A 19,896-nucleotide genomic window follows, 5' to 3' on the forward strand; every position below is an offset into this window, starting at 1 on the left:
GTGCCTTGTTGGTCTTTTTACAATGTTTTTTAATCAAAACAGAGCTGTACTGTGCAAAGAAGTGAGCAACATTCCTCAAAGTAGACCCTATATGTGTTAATCACTGCACCATGTTAATTTGCATTGTCCTCATCAAATGAACACATACATTGGTAAAATAAATAGTTTTTCTTACATTATATAAATCATTCTTTTATAATATATCGTATATTGACATATTATTGATCTATAGCCTATGCAACTATGCATTGTATTATGTTGGTGCATTCAGTTTTTAGGATTGTGACACTATCTTGGGCCAATTATTCAGGCAGTTTTCGCTTAATTAAGTAATTTATACAAATTTTAGTATAAAGGATAGTTATTATAAATATTTTTTTTACAGTTTGAAACACCTAAATTGACCTTACCTAAGCATGTTTTATTACGAGGAGCTGTATTGAGAGTTAAAAAACAGTGTATGTGAGAGCTAAAAAAAAGGGTATATGAGAGCTAAAATTAAGTGTATGTGAGAGGGAAGATATAATTTATGGCCTATACGGCCCCTCATATTTTATCATAAGAAATGTTAAGGAAAATTAACCAAATGTATTTTAACATTTTAATGTATTTAAACACATTGGTGTGATACCTCAGTAAAGGTTTGCACTTTTTTTTCTTCACATTTTTGCTATAATCCCACTGGAGAAAACCACACTGCTGCCAATGGTTTTTCATTAAACGAGCCCTAAATTTACTTCAATCAATCAAGGATTTCCTCCTCTTTCTCTGTTCATCATTGATGCATATGTGAAAAACACTTCCTTCAAGGAAAGTAAAGTTTCCTTCAACAAGCCTGATTGTGATGTTCCAAGATGCAAACAGTCAGTTTTCTCTCTGAGCTGCAGTTTGACTCACTGAGATCATTTCTGAAAAGACTATCACCGGGGATTCATCTACTCTCACAAACTGGATGTTTTCCAAACAGAGGGGGGCAGATTGGCAAAAACTCTGCAAAGACAAATGAAGATGTCACACCTGTCAAAGCTGAATTAAAACTCGCTCCAGATGCTGTCGGGAGATGGATGAGCAGATAAATGAAACGAAGACGAAGATTGAAAGAGACGCGACTCCAGAAATGAGTTCACTGGCTGATGGCCCGAGTGTTTGATTTGAGATTTGGAGTCAAATTAAAACAACAGTCTCAACACATCAGTCAGCGCCGGAGCTCAGAGACACAATATAATCCAGTTAACTTCTATCACCTAGACCTCTTTGACTGGTTTATATGCAGAGCAGAACAGAGATCTGTTAATGATCCTGTTCTTAGATATCACTCTTTGTGTCCTTGTGGGCTGCAACCCTGTCAGTCAACTCCCTCTTGTCGTTAACTGCAGTTTTATTGCTGCCATTTAAAACCTTTTTTCTACCGTGCAGCGCTGAAGACACAGCAGCAGCGTGACAGCGGATGTAAACAGAGTTAATAGCTGTAAGAATGAATTATTCAACTCCAGTTGTCATAATTCATCAAACATGAAAATGAAGGTGGGCCTCTGCTGAGACTCTGACACACTGTGACGAATGTACGGGCAGGAAAACCAGTTAAAAGGTAAAGAAGGTGAGATAGATGTGTGAGCAGAGGAAACTAAATCCCGTTAGGGGGTCCGGTCACACGCTCCCCTGAGAATATGATCATTTCTACTGACTCTTATGATGACTCTGGTGCTGCTCACAAGCTAAAAGAACGACAAGGTTGAGCAAAATAAAGCACAAAGTATTAAATTAAGAGCTGATATTTAGCCATTTTCCATGGTTTTCTTGATAAAAACCAAAATCATTATCAAGAAAACCATGGAAAATGGCTAGATATCAGCTCTTAAATTAAACTCTTATGAGCTATTTTTGAGCTATCATTATATTTGTCAAAACAAATGTACCTTTAGTTGTACCAGACATTAAAATGAACAAGAAATTGGAGAAAACAAGGGTGGTCTAATCATTTTTTCCATGACTGTATCTCCTGCTGTATCGAGAGTAACGAGTAACGTTCACAACACGGCAATTCACACACGGGTATGGTGCATTCAATAGCACAGAACAGCTATGGTGCATTCAACAGCGTGGGACATATGAAATCTTACAGAGAAACAAGTTATTACTGAATGGAACTTGGTTCAATAAACAAGTTAACAAAACATTAACAGTGTGGGCTTTCTAACAACAACAAATCTCATAACTTGTTTAATTTGGGTCTTGCATGCCTTAAAAACACTCATATACATTTGTTGTACTGTTGAGTAAAAATATTTTCTATATTCATCTCATTTAATTTGCTTTGTTATTAACTTTGTATGTTAATAAAGTATTGAACTAATCTCTTGTTTTTTTTTCGTTTTCAGGACAGATGCTTTAAAACTGGCAGTTTAAAAACAATATAAAAAACCGTGATAGCAATCGAGATTGGATGATATGAAAAAATATATCGCAGATGTACCTCCACATATAACATGCTCACAAATTAAGTGTGCAGCCCTACCAGGTGCGCAACCAACAATTAACAATTATTCTCAAAATGATTATTCTTCGTATCTGATCTGTGCCTGAAACCATGTAAGCACCTTTTTTGGATTAGATTCGTGGTTGGCATGGTCCATCGTGGCAACTTCGTGTCCATTTCTTCCACACAGCAGGGGACAGACTGATGGTCTGGGCTCGCTCTGCACTCTGACTACACAATTAACTGCCTCCGTTTCTACAGTCGATTGCTGCCGTTTGTTGACAGTCGATGCACGTCCGTCCAAAACCGTGCAGAAGAGCATTTCTCCACGCTGGTCAATGAGAGATTCTGGTCTTTTTCTAATCACACACAGAACAAATCTTAATCATCTGCCCGTCTGCATGCTTGTATGTGTGTGTGTGTGTGTGTGTGTGTGTAAATGTGTATCTCTCGCTCTCTGTTTAGCCAAAACTGACAAATATGTGGAAAATTATAATATAATAACAAACAGCTATTTCTAATAAATACTGTGGATAGGCAGATAACGAAATTTCATCATGGGAATTGAAACTGAAATGGTAAGTTGCACATTATTATTATTATTATTATTTTATCATCAGAATCAGATCATTTATTACATATATAATATATGCTAAATATTGTTTGTAATAGATTCAGATGTGTGTTTCCTTGCCAGATTTACTGAGCAAACAGACCACACACAGAAACTCCCTGAAGATCTTTTGTGATGTTTGTGCTCCATTATCTTTCCTTGTTGTTGTTTTTAGTCGTTGTTGTGGTTGTTTGTCTCTGTTTCTGTGTTCTTAATCATCTTTTTTTAATTGCTTTTAGTCATTGTAATGTTCGTTTGTATTATATTGTATTGTATTGTATTGATTGTCTTCACTCTTCACTCTCTATGTCTGTATTAGAGTATATTGTTGTGGTAGTTAGAAAGCAGAACCAGGGAAAGGTCTGCAAATAAGGTACAGCTAGAAGATCTACAAACACTGCATTGCTTGCATTTTATTCAATATAATAATAGCTGTGTTTCCATTAAAGTGGAAGCGAATTTTGAAGTGAAATTTTGAAATGTCGCAATAAAGGAAATATGAATCAGGGACATTTGTATCTACTTGTTAAGAGCGAATAAACAAAGCTGCAGTAACATACTTTGGTCAGAAGATGGCAGTGTGATGTGTTGCTGTAGGCTAATCCATCAGTAAACATTAGAAGAAGAGAGAAAAAACAACACCAAGAAGAGGTTGTAATCGTGAGAAAATGGAGAGAGGTCTTCAGGAATTAAATTTAATTGCAATTTTATAATTGTTCTTTCATGTCAGAGCAGTAACAGCTGATCAGTTATGTGAGTTAAATGTTCGCTACATCAGAACTAATCAGTAAAATCATTTACATCCCTTGTTTAGCACATTAACTATTTTTCAAAAAAACAAAAAACACCTCAAGCGAGCGTAAAAACTTTTATGCACATTTTCAAAAGTTCAAGTTTTAGTTTCCATCAAGCTTTTCTCATGCAAATCTCTAGCCTGGCTAACGCCAGACTAATCACAAATGAGATCAGTCTGGAAACCAGCCTTTCATTTCTCCGTAGAGGAGGCGTGGTTTACGATCCTCCAGAGCCGTTTATTGGGCGCTACTATTGTCTATCAAAAGCGTCTGTAGGAAGCTCTTAGCCAATCCTATCAGTTATTACCAGATGACGTATGTAGAGCGACAGAAATAGATCTTTACATAGCCAGGCTAGCCCTCAAGCATCTCTACTTTGAGACTAAAATGCTCAGTTGAGCTTCTGCAACATTCTACCGGCGGTGTTGGGGTGTGTGTGTCTGTGAGAGAGTGTTACTGCTGCTTTGCTTCTCCATTTCTCGCTTTCTGCAAGATTCTTTATTTTTATGCCTTATTCCCCCTCATGTCATTCAGCCACACACATCCACTGATTTTATGGTCAATAGATGAGCTGCTGCGGGGCTCTCGGTGGCTCCGCTGTCCCCCGGCTCGTATCGAGATCACCGCCGTTACAGCAGCGATCGGTAGCGGGGCTAGTTGGTAGATTAGGCTTTGGCCAAATCCTGTCGGAAGCAAGGCTAAAACATCCTTTTTTGCGGTGAAACAAGAGTGTAAAGGCAATTGTTGTTTTTCTTTTAAAATAAACTTTCGCTCTAAACTATTTAAAATGCTGTCAGCTAGATCGAAAGAGAGCTTCGCGTCTGCTGCAGCCATGTTGGATCCGTAAGAAAACTACAAAACTACAAACTTCCGTCTGCCAAGTAGTACGCGTTATCGTCTTGCCGCCCCTCCCCGCTCTGTGATTGGATCCCTAAAACAGGGCTAAGAAACCTCCGTAGTTTCCAGACTGTGTTGCAGTTCGAAATGAAATCGAGCATGCAAGGCAGTATGGGTATACCCAGGCTAGCAAATATCCAAAATGTGCAGAGAAATTTGTGTTTATGTGCATTGTTTATCTTTGCTCTTAGCCTCTATGCCTGTATAAGAGCAAACCAGGGACAAGGTCTGCAAATTAGGTACAGCTAGAAGGTCTGCAAACATTGAACTGGCTGCATTTTATTCAATGCCTCATTCATCATCCCTGTCAAAAAATAATTGAATAAATAAATACATTTCTATGGAAGTTGAAGGTTGGTAGGGTTCGCATGGAGGGTGCAAATGGACACAAACAGATTAAAAGGTTTAAAAACATTATTCTGCAATTGATTCACGAAGGAACAAGTGAGAATTTATAACAGCTGTGACCACGTTTGTGCGAGTATTCACACAACCTCACGAACACCAAATTCAGTGTCCAAGGGCAACAACTGTGGCTGCCAGAAGGGCTATCAATGAATTCAATGTGTTTCTTACTTAGTGTGTTAGAGTGGAAAGTACATCATTAATACCTTAACAAAGGGGACATAACCTATTATATCCAGATCCAATGTATATTATCAGTTGGTTTAACCAGTAATTTTTTTTTCATAAAAATCTGATATCTATATCTATATACAGGAAAATAAAAGTGAACTAAAATGAGAAAAAAAATCAATCAAAAACATAACACATTTTACATAATTTGTCAAAACTTTTAGGAAACAATGGTTGTTTTTAGAATATGTTCTGCTCAATATTGACGAAATGTGTAAATGTAGAAATACTCAGAAATCTTTTTTTTTAAATGAAGTTATTATATGTATAAGTCAAATTAAATACACTGTAGGTGGGAAAAGTATTTCATATTTATTAGTCTTTTGTGGTTACACCATTTGACATTTTGCCAACCCTTATTTGTCACTGACCCATATGTTGTGTTTTCTGTGCGGGGGATGCTGCTGCAGATGCAACAAATACATTAATGAGTCGGAGGTCTTACCCAGGGCGTTGAACGTGGCAATGTGCTCCCACATGTTGCTGGGCTGGTCGGGGCGCGGCTGCCACACCAGAGCATCCACGTCGTGTCTGAGGCAGAAACACGGCATGTCAGACGGGTTCACGTCCACCGTGAACAGGTACTGATGGCTGCCCAGGTTCACCTGCACAGACACGGACAGAGTTTTACTAAATGTTAGTGAAGATTTTTCAATGACATATAATGAAGGAATTACTTTACGATTTGTCCTGATGTAATCAGTTCAGGGTTCGTACACTTTAGCAGTGGTCAAATTCAAGCATTTTTCAAGGACTTTCAAGTTAAATTTTCAAGCTTTTCCAGTATCTTACACCTGTTGTAAATACTTACAACAGGTGTAAGTGCTTACATACTAAACGAGGGAGATTTCACTTAACCATGCCAACAGCGATGGTATTACACTTTTAGGAGCAACGGTCTTCAATTCAGATAGACTACTCATTATTTTTTACATTGAACATGTGATTATCTATAGTCTATACATGGATATAGTCAGATTGCAAGAGGAATACAGTAAGAATTTCAAGCATTTACAAGCACTTTATCCAAAATCCAAGCACTTTTTAAACTTTGAAAAAACAACACTTAAATTCAAGCATTTTCAAGGATTTCAAGCACCCGTACGAACTCTGTCAGTTGTGTGGTAATCATATATCCTTTATTTCCAATTTATCTTGTTGTTTCCTCCCTTAACTTCTTTTTTCTTCTTTCCTTACTATATGCATTTCCTTCTTTCCTATCTTTCTTCCTTTCTTCTTTGGTCCCCTACTCCCTGTACTTTCTGTACTTCATTCCTTTCTGTCTTTGTCTTTCACTTCATGCTTCCGTTTTTCATTACTTACTTATTTGCTTCATTCCTTATTTACCTCCTCACTTCCTCCCTTACTTCCTTTTTTCTTCTTCCCTTCCTTCTTTCCTTCTTTCTTCCCTTTCTTCCTTCATGCTTCCTTGACACTTTCCTTTCTTCTTTCCCTTCTTTCTATCTTCTTTCCTTCCCTTTTTAGTCCCTTACTTTCTATCCTTAATCTATTTCCTTTCATTCTTCATGCTTTCTTTTTGGTACTGTACTTATATACTGTACTTCCTCCCTTGTTTACCTTCTGGTTCTTCTCTTTTTCCTTGCTTCCTTTCTTTCTATCTTCCTTCCTTCCTTCTTTAGTCCCTTACTTTCTGTTCTTTTCTGTACTTCATTCCTTTCCTTATTTCCTTTCATCCTTCATGCTTCCTTTTTTCATTACTTACTTATTTACTTAATTCCTTATTTACCTCCTTGCGTCCTCCCTTACTTCCTTTTTTCTTCTTTCCTTCCTTCTTTCCTACTTTTCTAACTTTATGCGTTTCCTTCCTTTCATCCTTCATGCAACCTTTTTGATACTGTACTTATATACTTCCTCCATTATTTACCTCATTGTTCCTCTCTTTTACCTTTCTTCTTTCCTTCTGTTGTTTCTGTCTCCTTTCCTTCCTCCTTTAGTCCCTTGCTTTCTGTTAATCTCTTTCCTTTCTTTTCTTTCATCCATCATGCTTTCTTTTTGGATACATACTGTACTTATATGCTTCCTCCCTTGTTTACCTCATTGTTCTTCTCTTTTTGTGTGCTTCCTTTCTTTCTTCCTTTCTTTCCATCTTCCTTTCTTCTTTAGTCCCTGTACTTTCTGTACTTCATACCTTTCCTTCTTCCCTTTAATCCTTCATGCTTCTTTTTTTAAAATTACTTTCCTTATTTACCTCCTCACTTCCTCCCTTTCTTCCTTTTTTCTTCTTTCCTTCCTTCTTTACTCCTTTTCTGTACTTCATTCCTTTCCTTTCTTTCATCCTTTTTGATACTGTACTTATATACTTCCTCCCTTGTTTACCTTGTTCCTCTCTCTTTTACCCTGCCTTCTTCCTTTCTTTTTTGCTTCCTTTCTTTCCATTTTCTTTACTTCCTTCTTTAGTCCATTACTTTCTGTACTTAGTTTCTTTCCTTTCTGTCCTTTCATCCTTCCTTTATGATACTTTACTTGTATACTTCCTCCCTTGTTTACCTTCTTGTTCCTCTCTTTTTCCTTGCTTCTAGTTTCCTACTTCCTTTCTGTGCTTCCTTCCTTTCCTTCTTCCCTTTCATCCTTTGTGTTTCCTTTATTAATTACTAATTTTATTAGTAATTTATTTACCTGCTTAGTCCCTTCCTTATTTCCTCCCTGATACTTTCTTTTTTCTAAATGTTCTTCTTTACTTCCTCCTTTCTCTCTTATCGTCTTCCCTTCCTTAATACACTTCCTTTATTTGTGGCTTAAAGAATAAACTTAACTATTTAACTATACTATCTATTTTTGTTGATTAAGAAGTCTAGTTAGAAAATCCAGGTTGCTCTCCATGTTTCTCCCACATGGTTAAAAATATCATTAAATTGCGAGATCACGATTATCGGCTCTGTCAGATCTTGAATCCAGCAGGCCATTACTTGTGAAATAATCCCCTACTGAACAGAATGTGATAACAGCTATAAAAGTCCATGTATTTGCACCACATTCTCTTCACTCTGATGGATGTACTTGACATAATTGCATGTGTGTGTATGTGTGTATGCACTTTGAAGCTATTCTGGTCTGACTCTAGTTGTTTTGGAGAGAAAATGACCGTTGCTGTGACATAATCGCTCCTCGACACCTGACTGTTAACACCGATCCGTCAGTCGGAGTGAACCCACACCCAGCTGCCAACACGTCTCGGAGGCTGTCAGCCGGCGCTGTCCTCCCCGCCTTGACACGCACTTGACAAGCATTGAAAAAACTCAGCATAAACCGGCACATATGTTGGTGGTTGATGGCTGTGCACAATGACAAGTCTTTTAGCGAGCCATCACTCCTCCACTCTAAAACTCATTTTCTTGCCACTTGTGTTTCGACAGCCGATCGCTAGCTCTTGAGTGGAGCCTGAGCGTGTGAGAGTGGACTGACAACGACACCAGTGACTGCCCGGGTCACGGTCTGTGAACAATCACAAGAAACAACAACACATGAAAACAATCAATAAGCACAATGCTGACTTAAATCTGATGATTATATCCATCATGGAGGGCAGAGTGTGTGCAGGTTTCATGCAGCCAGGGTTTCCAGGGTTTTTGCTGTATTCATTTATTGGCGGCACCAAAGACTGCATACGGGTTAGACTGCCTGTTAGAGCGAAAGGCTAGCTAACGTTACTGGAAGAGAACAAAGCACACTGCGGCCAGTTAGCCTCCACTTGTTTTCACGGTGCTTGTATTTACTAATCGTTACGGTAAGCAGTGTCAGACTTGCCTTCAAAATAAAAGCAAACAAATGTAGCTTTTAAAATAAGAGCAAGTGGATGTGTTAGCAGAGTGCACCACATAATTTACAAGAACACTGTCAAAATATGATGCCTTAAATAAAACATAGATAAACCCTTATTCTCCTTCACAATAATTCTCTAAAATATGCAATGATTGAGAGGAAATAGTGGCATTAGAATGTGTGTGTGAGAGGCCAACAAATTAAGGCTTTTAAGGCGTCCCTACTTTGTTTGGGTCCCCCCATAGTCTGATTTAATCCTGTGGGAAACACCATTTTAAAGCTTGTTTTGTAGTCAATTGTCCTTTTAAATTGCTGATTGATATTTACATGCACATACCATCCAGAGGACAAATAAGCCTTTACCCCCGCTGCTGAAAAAAGTCCTTGAGGAAACACTCAAATCCTCATCAATCAGGAGAACCAGCTGCAGTGAAATTGTGAACAGCTAGCTGTTGATTATTATTTTATTTAGATTAAAGATAACACTGTGGTATGTCAAGATTTTGGGATCTAACTTTTTAAGATCATCACCAACATCTGCCACCAATAAATTTGTGATGTTTCATTCATGCTCCTCAGAGTTAAATGTCTTTCAGGAAATAATTAATTGATTAACAAATCAGAAAAAATACTATCATGATTCATGTGGAAATTGAGTTTGAGAGCCGATTTCTCATCTCAATAACACAATGGCTCGTCTTTTATTCATTAATTCCCAACAACCAACGAACATGTTTTAAACAATCAAGGTGCGGGACCTTAAAGAGACAGCGTCCCTATAACATAGAACAAGACGCTACATTTATGTGTCATGCAAAACGCACCTTAGATAACGTATAACTCACAACACAGAACACCAAGCATGTATAGCTGAGTAAATAACACAGTATGGTGAATTATGTCCATAGTTTCCTCCACAATCAATTAATTGTAACAATTTGAAGGTTTCAGCATCTCAAATCTGAATAAAACTCAGATTCAGGAAAAAATTTAGACTCTGCTGGCAAAATAAATAAAATCTGACCTTTGTAAGTATCTCTGGATGCTCAAACATCAAACAAAACATAAAGGTTTTATAATTTGAAGATGACATGCAAAACATTCAAGAGAAATGCTTTTTTTTTTACTTAATTGCCATCTGTGGGTGGCACATCCTACCCACGGGTCTTCCACTGAAACACTGAAAAAAAGACAGCTGAAAGCAACACAAACACATAGATTTAACTCGTTTTCACCACAAGTGTTTTAATTTTCAGAATCATTTAAAGATCATTTAAAGATCTTTTCATTATGAAAGAAAAAGTACACTTTGTTGCTTTCAAAACTTCAAGAGGAAGTCTTACTTTTGATGCACTTAGAGAAGGAATACAAGAATGTGTCTGAATGTTTTAACACAAAGATGGAGTTATGTATAAGCCTTCATACTTTCAGAAAATCTTCTCCTTCAACAGAATAATGTTCTCAGCTCTTACTCACTGGTGCTGATGCTGCTGTGAGTGGGCGTGGATAAATTCTCTGGTATTACAGTTATTGATTACTGAAGCTGGAAAGTCTCTGCCACCTTTATTAAGAATGACATCAGCCTGAAGCTGCAGGATACTTTGAGATCACTTTGTTTTCCTTCTCCGTGTCAAGACCTTTCCAGAGTCGGTGACTCAGCATCGTTCCTGTGTGACTAACACAGTGCTGCGTCTGGCCTCCGTCTTAGAGGAAATGGTTTCATATTCAGATATACTGCAGCTTGTTAATGGTCTCATTCTAAAAAAGGAAAAATCCAATCATAAGGTTGTTTTTTTTAATCTCATTATTTTACAGCACACCTTTTGCAGCAGGTCTGATTTATGTGTTGAACATGTACAGCAGAAGGTTCAGGTCTTCTCTTATAAACCAGTGCAAAACCTGTATAAAAAGTTAATAATCTGAGTCAAACTAACAAGATGCACATAAAAGAAATGTTTTTAGTTTCTATTCAAAGCCATTTAAATGAGGAGGATTTGCTGTCAGCAGCAGAACAAAGCATCGGATTAGACTCTAGAAACCAGAATCTAAATTCCTGTTAATTCCTTTTGTTACCTGCTTAACCGAGATACGCTGTTCAGAATGGAGAGTGATCAAAAACATGAAAGGTAAGCTCACTTATTAGGGAACAGGGGATTTTTATTAAAGGCTGTGGATGACCTGAGCACAGCAACAAAACCTCAGGTGTTCTCCTGCATACTGCACGACTGTTCAATGGATTTAACGCCTAAACATATTGTGTAAAGCACAACATAAGCTTGAGTGAATTGTAACCTCTTTCTGTATAATTACTCATTCACTCATTCACATTCAACTCAGGTTGCAAGGACAGGTCTCCAGACTATCACAGGGCTGACACAAAGAGACAGACAACAATTCATGCTCTCATTCACTCCTACAGGCAATTAAGAGTCACCAATTAAACCTAAGCTGCATGTCTTTGCTGACACCAGGAGAACATGCAAACTCCACACAGAAGAGCGGCAATCAAAGCTTTGACTTTGATACTTGAGTCACGATACGATATTATTGCAATTTTAAGCATTTGCGATATGGTGAGTATTGCGATACAATATATTGCAAATTTACTGTTTAACTGCATTTTGTGTCCACAAACTTAAATTCAATCAACAATTCTTTTGTCAAATAAGAGAAAATGCTCAGTCTGTTTATCTCACTTAAGTCTTTTTATTTCTCCACAATGAGAGTCAAACCCACAGACTGACCAACAAAATATTCAGTCAAACTGAACTCAACTGAAATCAAACATGTATGCACGACAACAACTGCAGCATTTTATCAAACTTTCCTCAACTTTCACATATCTGGTTCCAGTGTCTTTAGCATGTAGCTAAAACCATTGTAACTTTGCAGCTTTATTCCGACAACTTCCAACTTCCCGACATTTGCTGCCTATAGATTCCTTAGATCTTCTTGTTTCATATGATACCAGTCTCCCCAGTATATCCATAAAAATGAGCCCGCTACGCTACGGTCGTAACACTGAATATCGATACTTGGCGGCCAAGATTCGATACAATATCTCCACACAAAATATCGCGATACTAATGCTGTATCGATGTTTTTCCCCACCTCTACCCAGTATAAATAATAATGCAATTGCAATACATTAAAGAAGTAGGAGTTATCCTTCAGGGCTTTCTGTTGGAAAGGGTCTGTTTGAACCTGAACCATCGACACGCAGGTGGCAGAAAGCACATTTAAAGTTGGATTGCAATCATCATAAACGCATATTAAGTAAAAACTGAAACATCTGATTTTACAGATTATGTCAAACTATTTTATTAGAATTCTTATGCAAAACAAAATTTAACAGCCAAAGTATGTTGTGCAGTTTTGATACTTTTGGTACGTTTACTAAAAAATAAAAAGATCGTTTGAAGAGTCAGAAGTGTTTTCATGTCAGTTGGTTACAGTTTAGTCAGAGCTATGCAATATTAAATCACCCATCTTTGCTCACTACATGTGATCCTTTACGAGTGTGCATAAACTACAGGTTCTAAAACTTCTTTTTAAAGTTCAAAAAGGGGAAATTTGGTTATGGGCAATGAGAATACTGCAAAAAATCCACATTGTGCATCCCTAGTTCTGTCAAAATAAAATGTTAAAAATGTGCTCATCTTTGGTGTAGCTGCAGGATTACTACATTGAGGATGTAGTCATGCGAGTCACTTCTGACAGGTCTGACACACAATTATATGTGTGGCTTGGAGAGACATCGAGGCTTTAACCATGTATGAAGAGCTGCGTTTAGAGCTCCTCCAGGCTCAAAAAAGATTGGTGAGATTACATATGAAATGTGATTAAATTCTGTTTTGTGGTGTTTTCTGGTGTCTTTTTATTTGTGGTAGCGCTCCTAGACCGCCTAACACGTCACAGTAATGGCAATAATATTTGTTTAAAAAGGTCATTTTAAGCCTCAAGAACTTTTAATAATTCCATGTTTTTCTGTTCATTTGTGAGCAGGGTTGCAAAGGGGTGGAAATATCTGGTAAATTTCCAGAAACTTTACATGGGAAGTTAAGCTGGGGAATATGGTGAATTTTGAAAAATGGGAATTATGGAAATTTATGGGAAATGTATGGGAATTAACTGGAAATTGGGGGCAATTTAAACAAACTGTATCATATCCAAACATAAATATAAACAACAACAACAACAAAAAGTTCAATTCAAAATGTTAAGATGTAACTTTATGAAGTCCAATTTCAGGAATTCCAGGAATTTTTAAAAGTGGAAACTTTCCATGGGAATTAACAGGAATTTATGGGAATTAACAGGAAAAAAACAGGTATTTTCAAAATTGAAGGTCGGCCCTTAACAGGAAACTTAAATATAGTTTATTTATGGGCCATGAGAGCTGCGAGAGTACTGAAAAAACCCCACAATCATGCATCCCTAGTTCTGTCAATATTAAATGTTAATAATGTGCTCATCTTTGGTGTAGCTGCAGGATTACTACATGTGAGTCACTTCTGACAGGTCTGACACACAATTATATGTGTGGCTTGGAGAGGCATCGAGGCTTTAACCATGTATGAAGAGCTGCGTTTAGAGCTCCTCCAGGCTCAGAAAAGATTGGCCTGATTACATATGAAATGTGATTAAATTTAATGACATGTTGTGCTTTTATATTGTGTGTCTTCTCTTTCATTTCTCTAGCTGCGGATCCTCCAGTGAGACTGAAATACAGGTGGTGTTGATTGAAAGACACTATATATATTCTTGTTGTTTGGGTTACATGATTGATGCACTACTACTGCCGACTCTGTACAGGTAAATACACAGGATGGATGACCTGTTGGCAATCTGGAAAAAATAAAAAACCTTTTAGTGTATACTTGTTCCGTTCCATCAAAGGGTTTATAGGCTTTGCAGGTGGAGGAAGTGAGAAGTTTGCTTGACGAAAGCCAAAGCGAGGCCAGACGTCTGTAATAACAGCTGAAATGCCAACTATCTGTCATCATTATCATCCAATCCGTCATGTTCCCGTACGGCTGCTGCTGCTGCTGCTGAGGCTCACTCGCCTTTGAAGCGAAAGGACAAGTTGTTGTTTATTTAGACTCTCTGCTGCCCGAGACGCTGAACTTTGTGTTTTGTTTGAGTGTAAAGAGACGAGTTGAATCAAAAAACAGTGGCACACGGTGACCTTTGATATCACTCAGTCTGTTAGAGATCATAAATTTATGATGTTCACAGTAAACCTTATCTGTATAGCCTTAAAGTGCGTTCACACAAGATAGAATCGTATACACATAAAAATGACTAAATATAAAACACAACACCTGATAAAAGATTCAATAGATTTACTGTAAAAAGGCCTTATTGTAAGGAGCGATTTAACCCTCTGGAGCCGCTTATCACACTGTTGTGCCAAATCACATGAGCTCATGAAGTAAAAACAAAGCAGCGAGGTCAGTGTGTCAGTTCAGGAACCCAGACTTTTTTTACTTGGTCTATACCCAGAGGGGCATAACCAAAATCACCATGAACAAGTTTTTCTTAATTTTTGTTTGCTACAGGCAAAGTGAGTTATTGCATTAACCCTTTGATGCACAACATGGGTCTGAAGTGACCCGACTACGTTTTTTTTTCTATATCTTTGCATTAAATTAATTTAATCATTCCTTCATTCATTCAGTATTCCAGGTTTTCCTCAAATAACTTGTTTTTGATCATCATACATCCTAATTTTTTGTTTTAATTTCTTACTTAATACAAAAACTATTTTTCTTCATAAAGTATGAACGGAAAAATGGATATCATGATCTGTTGTAATAATTAAAAAAAATTCAAACACACAGCCAGCATGAAAGTACATGGGAAATTAATGCGGGTCATTTTTGACCCATGTTGTGCATCAAAGGGTTAACATGGAAAAACATTTGTAAACCAAGTACGTCACAGTGGTTTAAGGAATTAGCTTTATGTTTACCCCTAGAAAGAATTACATATACACTTAAGAATAAACAAGAGGTGTTTCAAAGAGTATGGGGATGATTTATACATTATATTAAGAACAATAATCTGGCCCATTTAATGAACAAACCTGAAGCAGAATAACTATACCCTCTGCATATCTATACTTATGTCCATTTGCTCTACACTGTTCTCTTAAAGAATGTTACCTTTGGCCGCCATGTTCATATATGTTTGTTGTTTTGTATTTTTCTTGTGACCTATGTGCCAATTTTGTAAAATAAAGCTCAATTAAATGTTGTTGAAAAAAAACAACAAAGCAGCTTGTTTTCTGCCGACAGCTTCCCTCAAAAGTACCAACTTGAAGCTCCACGCCAGTTTTTGTTTGATGATGATAGTCGAGTAAAACCGGAGATAAGTTCAAATATACAGTGCTTAATAATATAACCAAAATCATTATTAAGAAAACCATGTAAATGTCTAGATATCATCTCTTAAATAAACTCTTATCAGCTATTTTTGTTGTTATCATTAATATTTGTCAACGCAAATGCACCTTTAGTTGTACAAGGCATTAAAATGAACAAGAAACTGAAGAAAACAATGGCCTAATATTTTTTTTCATGACCGTATACACTCTGAATTAACATTTAAGACAGCAGCCAAACTTTTTGGGGAACCGGGGTTGTAAAATAAATAACTAATATTCGATTTTCAAAGTTTCCTAAATCTCCTTTTTGACAGAAGGTGGGAGTGGAGCCTGCAGTAGTTACAGTTATATATGGCCGGCGGATGTGACTCAGCCTCCCTCTGGAGAACGCACATTAAAACCTTTTGTCGTCTTTTCAAGCGGGATCAGAACCAAAGAGAGAAGCACATCGACAAAAGTAGAAAAAAAATAATAGGCAGTGCCACAATTTCAAGCTGAAAGGTTTTCTACAAAAAAGAGGTCAGCGTGTGTCCTAGTGGGCAGGCGAGCGACTGAAGCATTAAGGCGGATACAATGAAAGAGGGGAAGTGAAGAATAGGAAGGTAAGGCTTCCTGGATGAGATAAACACACACACACACACACACACACACACACACACACACACATTTATATACTCACATGTCCACACACATGTGGAACAAACACAGTACAGCTACTATTACAATCCAGCTTATTATAGGTTACTAAATGGAGGGAGAAACATTAAAGGGGTTGTGTTGAAATAAAGCCACTGCACCTTACATTCAATACTCATCATTAGCCTTTCATTACACCATGAAAGGGCTCGTTTCTGACTGTTGGGAAAGTTTTTGTGATGGGAACCAAAAATTATTTTGTGCAAATGAAACAGAAGGAACTGAAAGAGAAGCGTCGGTGATGAACAAACACTAATGTCCACAACTGAATAGAGCCGCTACATGTCTGCTTTTGGAGAAGAAAAACATTCACTCATGGCATTTACAAAATACAGAAGTATGGTTGTTCCAGCTGCTTCTGGAAATATTACATCCCAAGCATACAAAATGACGATTTTAGAGCCTGTGTTGTCAGCTGTGGACGTTTTTTTGTTTTTGACAAGTTTTCCGGTCTAACACGTCACATTACAACGTAATTTTAAGCCCTTAAGAATTTTTTAATAAATGCATGTTTTCTGTTCATTTGTGAGTAGGGTTGCAAAGGGGTGGAAAATTTCCAGTACATTTCAAGAAACTTTCCAAGTTAAGGTGGGGAATTTTGAAAATATTGAAAAATGTGAATTATGGAAATTTTGGTGAATTTATGTGAAATTTGTGCGAATTGACTGGAGATTGGGGGTAATTTAAACAAACTGTATCATATCCAAACATACATACAAAACAAAAAAATAAAAACAGTCCCATTCAAAATGTTAAAATGTAACTTTACGTAGTCCATTTCCAGGAATTCCAGTAATTTTCATAGTTTAAAAACCTTCCATGGGAATTAATGTGAAACCAGTAATTTACAAAATTTAAGGTTGGCCCATAACAGGAAAGTTAATTATAGTTGGGGAAAATATATTTTAGCATAATTTTGACTAAAACAACAAGATTTCATGCAAGTACACTTGAATATATGCTATTCCTCAATCACATACACATAGCACAAGGCAGGGCGCTGAGACCACGCCCCCTAGTGAGACCACGCCCCCTAGTGAGACCAAGCACCCTAGCGAGGCCACGCCCCCTACATGCACTGTGCATTCCTCCATCACATGTTCAATTAATTTACATGTTGAGGGAGGGAGAGGGGCTCTTTTCATTCATTTTTTTCTTTTAAAATTTTGAATGGGACTTTTGGGGATTTTTGGAGGAGGGAAGGAGATTAATATTTAACTTCAACATTCATGTTTTTGTTGTTCAATGAAATAATTGATTGTTCAATAAAATAAATAAAACTTGATAAAGTTCTACTAACAAATAAATTTGTTGACGTCATGTTTTTTTAATTGTAATATTTTGCATGGATGTCTGCTTGTGACAAAATTTAATCATATTTATGTTTGAATATGATACAGTTTGTTTAAATTACCACCAATTTCCCATTAATTCCCATACATTTCCAACATGGCCAACCAAAGTTTCCAATTTGGAATACTTTCAAAATTCTTCAGCTTAACTTCCCATCGAAAGTTTCTGGAAGTTTACCTGAAATCTTCCACCCCTTTGCAGTCTTATTTGTGAAGCTATTTCCTCTGACTGAAATAGATCACCTTCTCTTCCAAGGAGGCTGCAACATGTGACTTGAGTATTTCACCTTGGGGACAAATAATGGCTTCTCAAGATTTTTCCTCGTACATTATGAATGGAGGGACGAGGCAGGCTCCCATCTTCATCAACAATGGCCGTTTTTGAGCAAAAAAAAACCTTAAACGATTGCGGAGCCTCTTTACACTTAGAATCCTTCTCCTAAAGGATGCTAAAACTATTGTGTCTTTCTGAGTTCACCTGCATTCTCTTGTTTAATGACGTAAAGGACAAGTCCCTCAACTACTTCCTCAAGGATTTCTCCCTTTTATTCTGAAAATCACTCAAAAAGCCATTTTAACTCAAACTAGACAATGTCCCACAAGATGCAAACACACGTACGATGAATAAAGAGAGAAGTATAGTGCTTAATGCTTAAATAAACAGGAAATTCTATTCAATATATATCAGTATGCAACGCTAAGCCAGCTGTCCTGAATCATCAGCACCATCCACACAGGAAGCACATTAAAAAAAACACCTTCTTGAGGAGAGAAGGTCAAACATCATCCAGCTTTAGCCATGACCACCTCCGTCTGCACTTCCCACATCCCACAACAAGAGCAGCACTTTCTCTTCTCACAATTCTCTTATCCTGAAAATGAATGCAGAGCTGGATGCTGAGAGCAAAACAGCAGGATGAACAAGTTAACTCGTCAACTGCTATTTGTTTTTTAAATGTGCATCAGTAGTTTGACCAATATCGTTATTGTTGGCGTCATGGTAATGTCGACCACAGCTGCTAGAGGTGTGAATCAACAGAGGCCCCATGATACCATTTTATCCCAATACTTGAGTCACGATACAATATTATTGTGATTTTGAGCATTTTGCGATATGGTGAGTATTGTAATACAATATATTGAGATTTAACTGCATTTTTTGTTCAGAAAATTTAATCCAATCAGGAATTGTTTTGTCAAATGGAGAAAATTCTCAGTCTATTCATCTCACTTCAGTCTTTTTTATTTCTCCTCAATGAGGGTCAAACCCACAGACTGACCAACAAAATATCAAACATGTATGGACGACAACAACTGCAGCATTTTATCAAACTTTCCTCAACTTTAAGCTTCACTGCTCGGAATTTTTTAGAATGAAACATAAAAAAAGTCTAACTTTGCAGCGTTATTGCTTATTGCTTTGTTTCATATGATACCAGTATCTCCAGGATATTCCTAAAAGAGAGCCTGCTACGGCCTCCGGAAAAAAACAAAAACGGCAAAAATACTGAAAGACAGCCAACCGCCGAAATGCTTGATATCGATACTTGGCGGCCATGAATCGATATAAAATTGCCACGCAAAAAAACGTGGAACTATGCTAATGGCCCTCTAAGAGCTACTGTAAATTAATGCCCTTACATATTCTTTTACATAATGTTTGATTATCTTCAACTTTTCTTGCCGTACGGCCAACGAAATGAATTGGATCCATCAACTGTATGACTCATGGAAATCTGAAGCTGCTCTGACACATTATGCAATGACATTAGTGTGACAGTAATACTGAACAATTTATTGGAATTTTTATCAGAATCCCAGAATGGATTTGTGAAATATCCACATTGCAGGAGACACAAGTTTTGATAAAGGTAAAATATGTGTAAAAAAATATATAATTCTGGGTTATCAGGCTGCAGAGATCATATTTAACAGACTTAAAAGAGTCTTTGTTTGATATCACACCATGAACATTTATATATATTAAGAAAAATTATGCGAAATGATAATCCTTTGAATGTTGTGAATCATACCGAGTTGAAATATAAGTAAAAATAACTGCAATAAGAGATTTTTTATAATAAGAAATTCTTCCTAACTGGTTTTCATGATACTAGAATTTCAAACTTTGATACAATACAAGTATTTTAAAATTTTAAGTAGTTTTTAAAAAAGCAACAAATATCACAGCAAAAAAAAAAAAAGTCCAAGTCACATAAAATAAGCTTTGTTTTTTCTTCCTGTAGAAAATAATGTAACATCCA

General features: G+C 37.0%; 1 protein-coding gene across 1 annotated transcript in view; it reads right to left on the reverse strand.

The window, feature by feature from the left end:
* The window catches only part of nudcd1 (NudC domain containing 1), a 79,272-nt gene that overhangs the window by 7,725 nt on the left and 51,651 nt on the right, over positions 1–19,896 (reverse strand). The window contains exon 9 of the mRNA XM_059349929.1: positions 5,862–6,021. Coding sequence (XP_059205912.1) covers positions 5,862–6,021 — 160 coding nt within the window. The remainder of the gene's footprint in view (positions 1–5,861; positions 6,022–19,896) is intronic.

This window comes from Centropristis striata, chromosome 14 (assembly GCF_030273125.1).
Source record: "Centropristis striata isolate RG_2023a ecotype Rhode Island chromosome 14, C.striata_1.0, whole genome shotgun sequence".
Lineage (NCBI taxonomy): Eukaryota > Metazoa > Chordata > Actinopteri > Perciformes > Serranidae > Centropristis > Centropristis striata.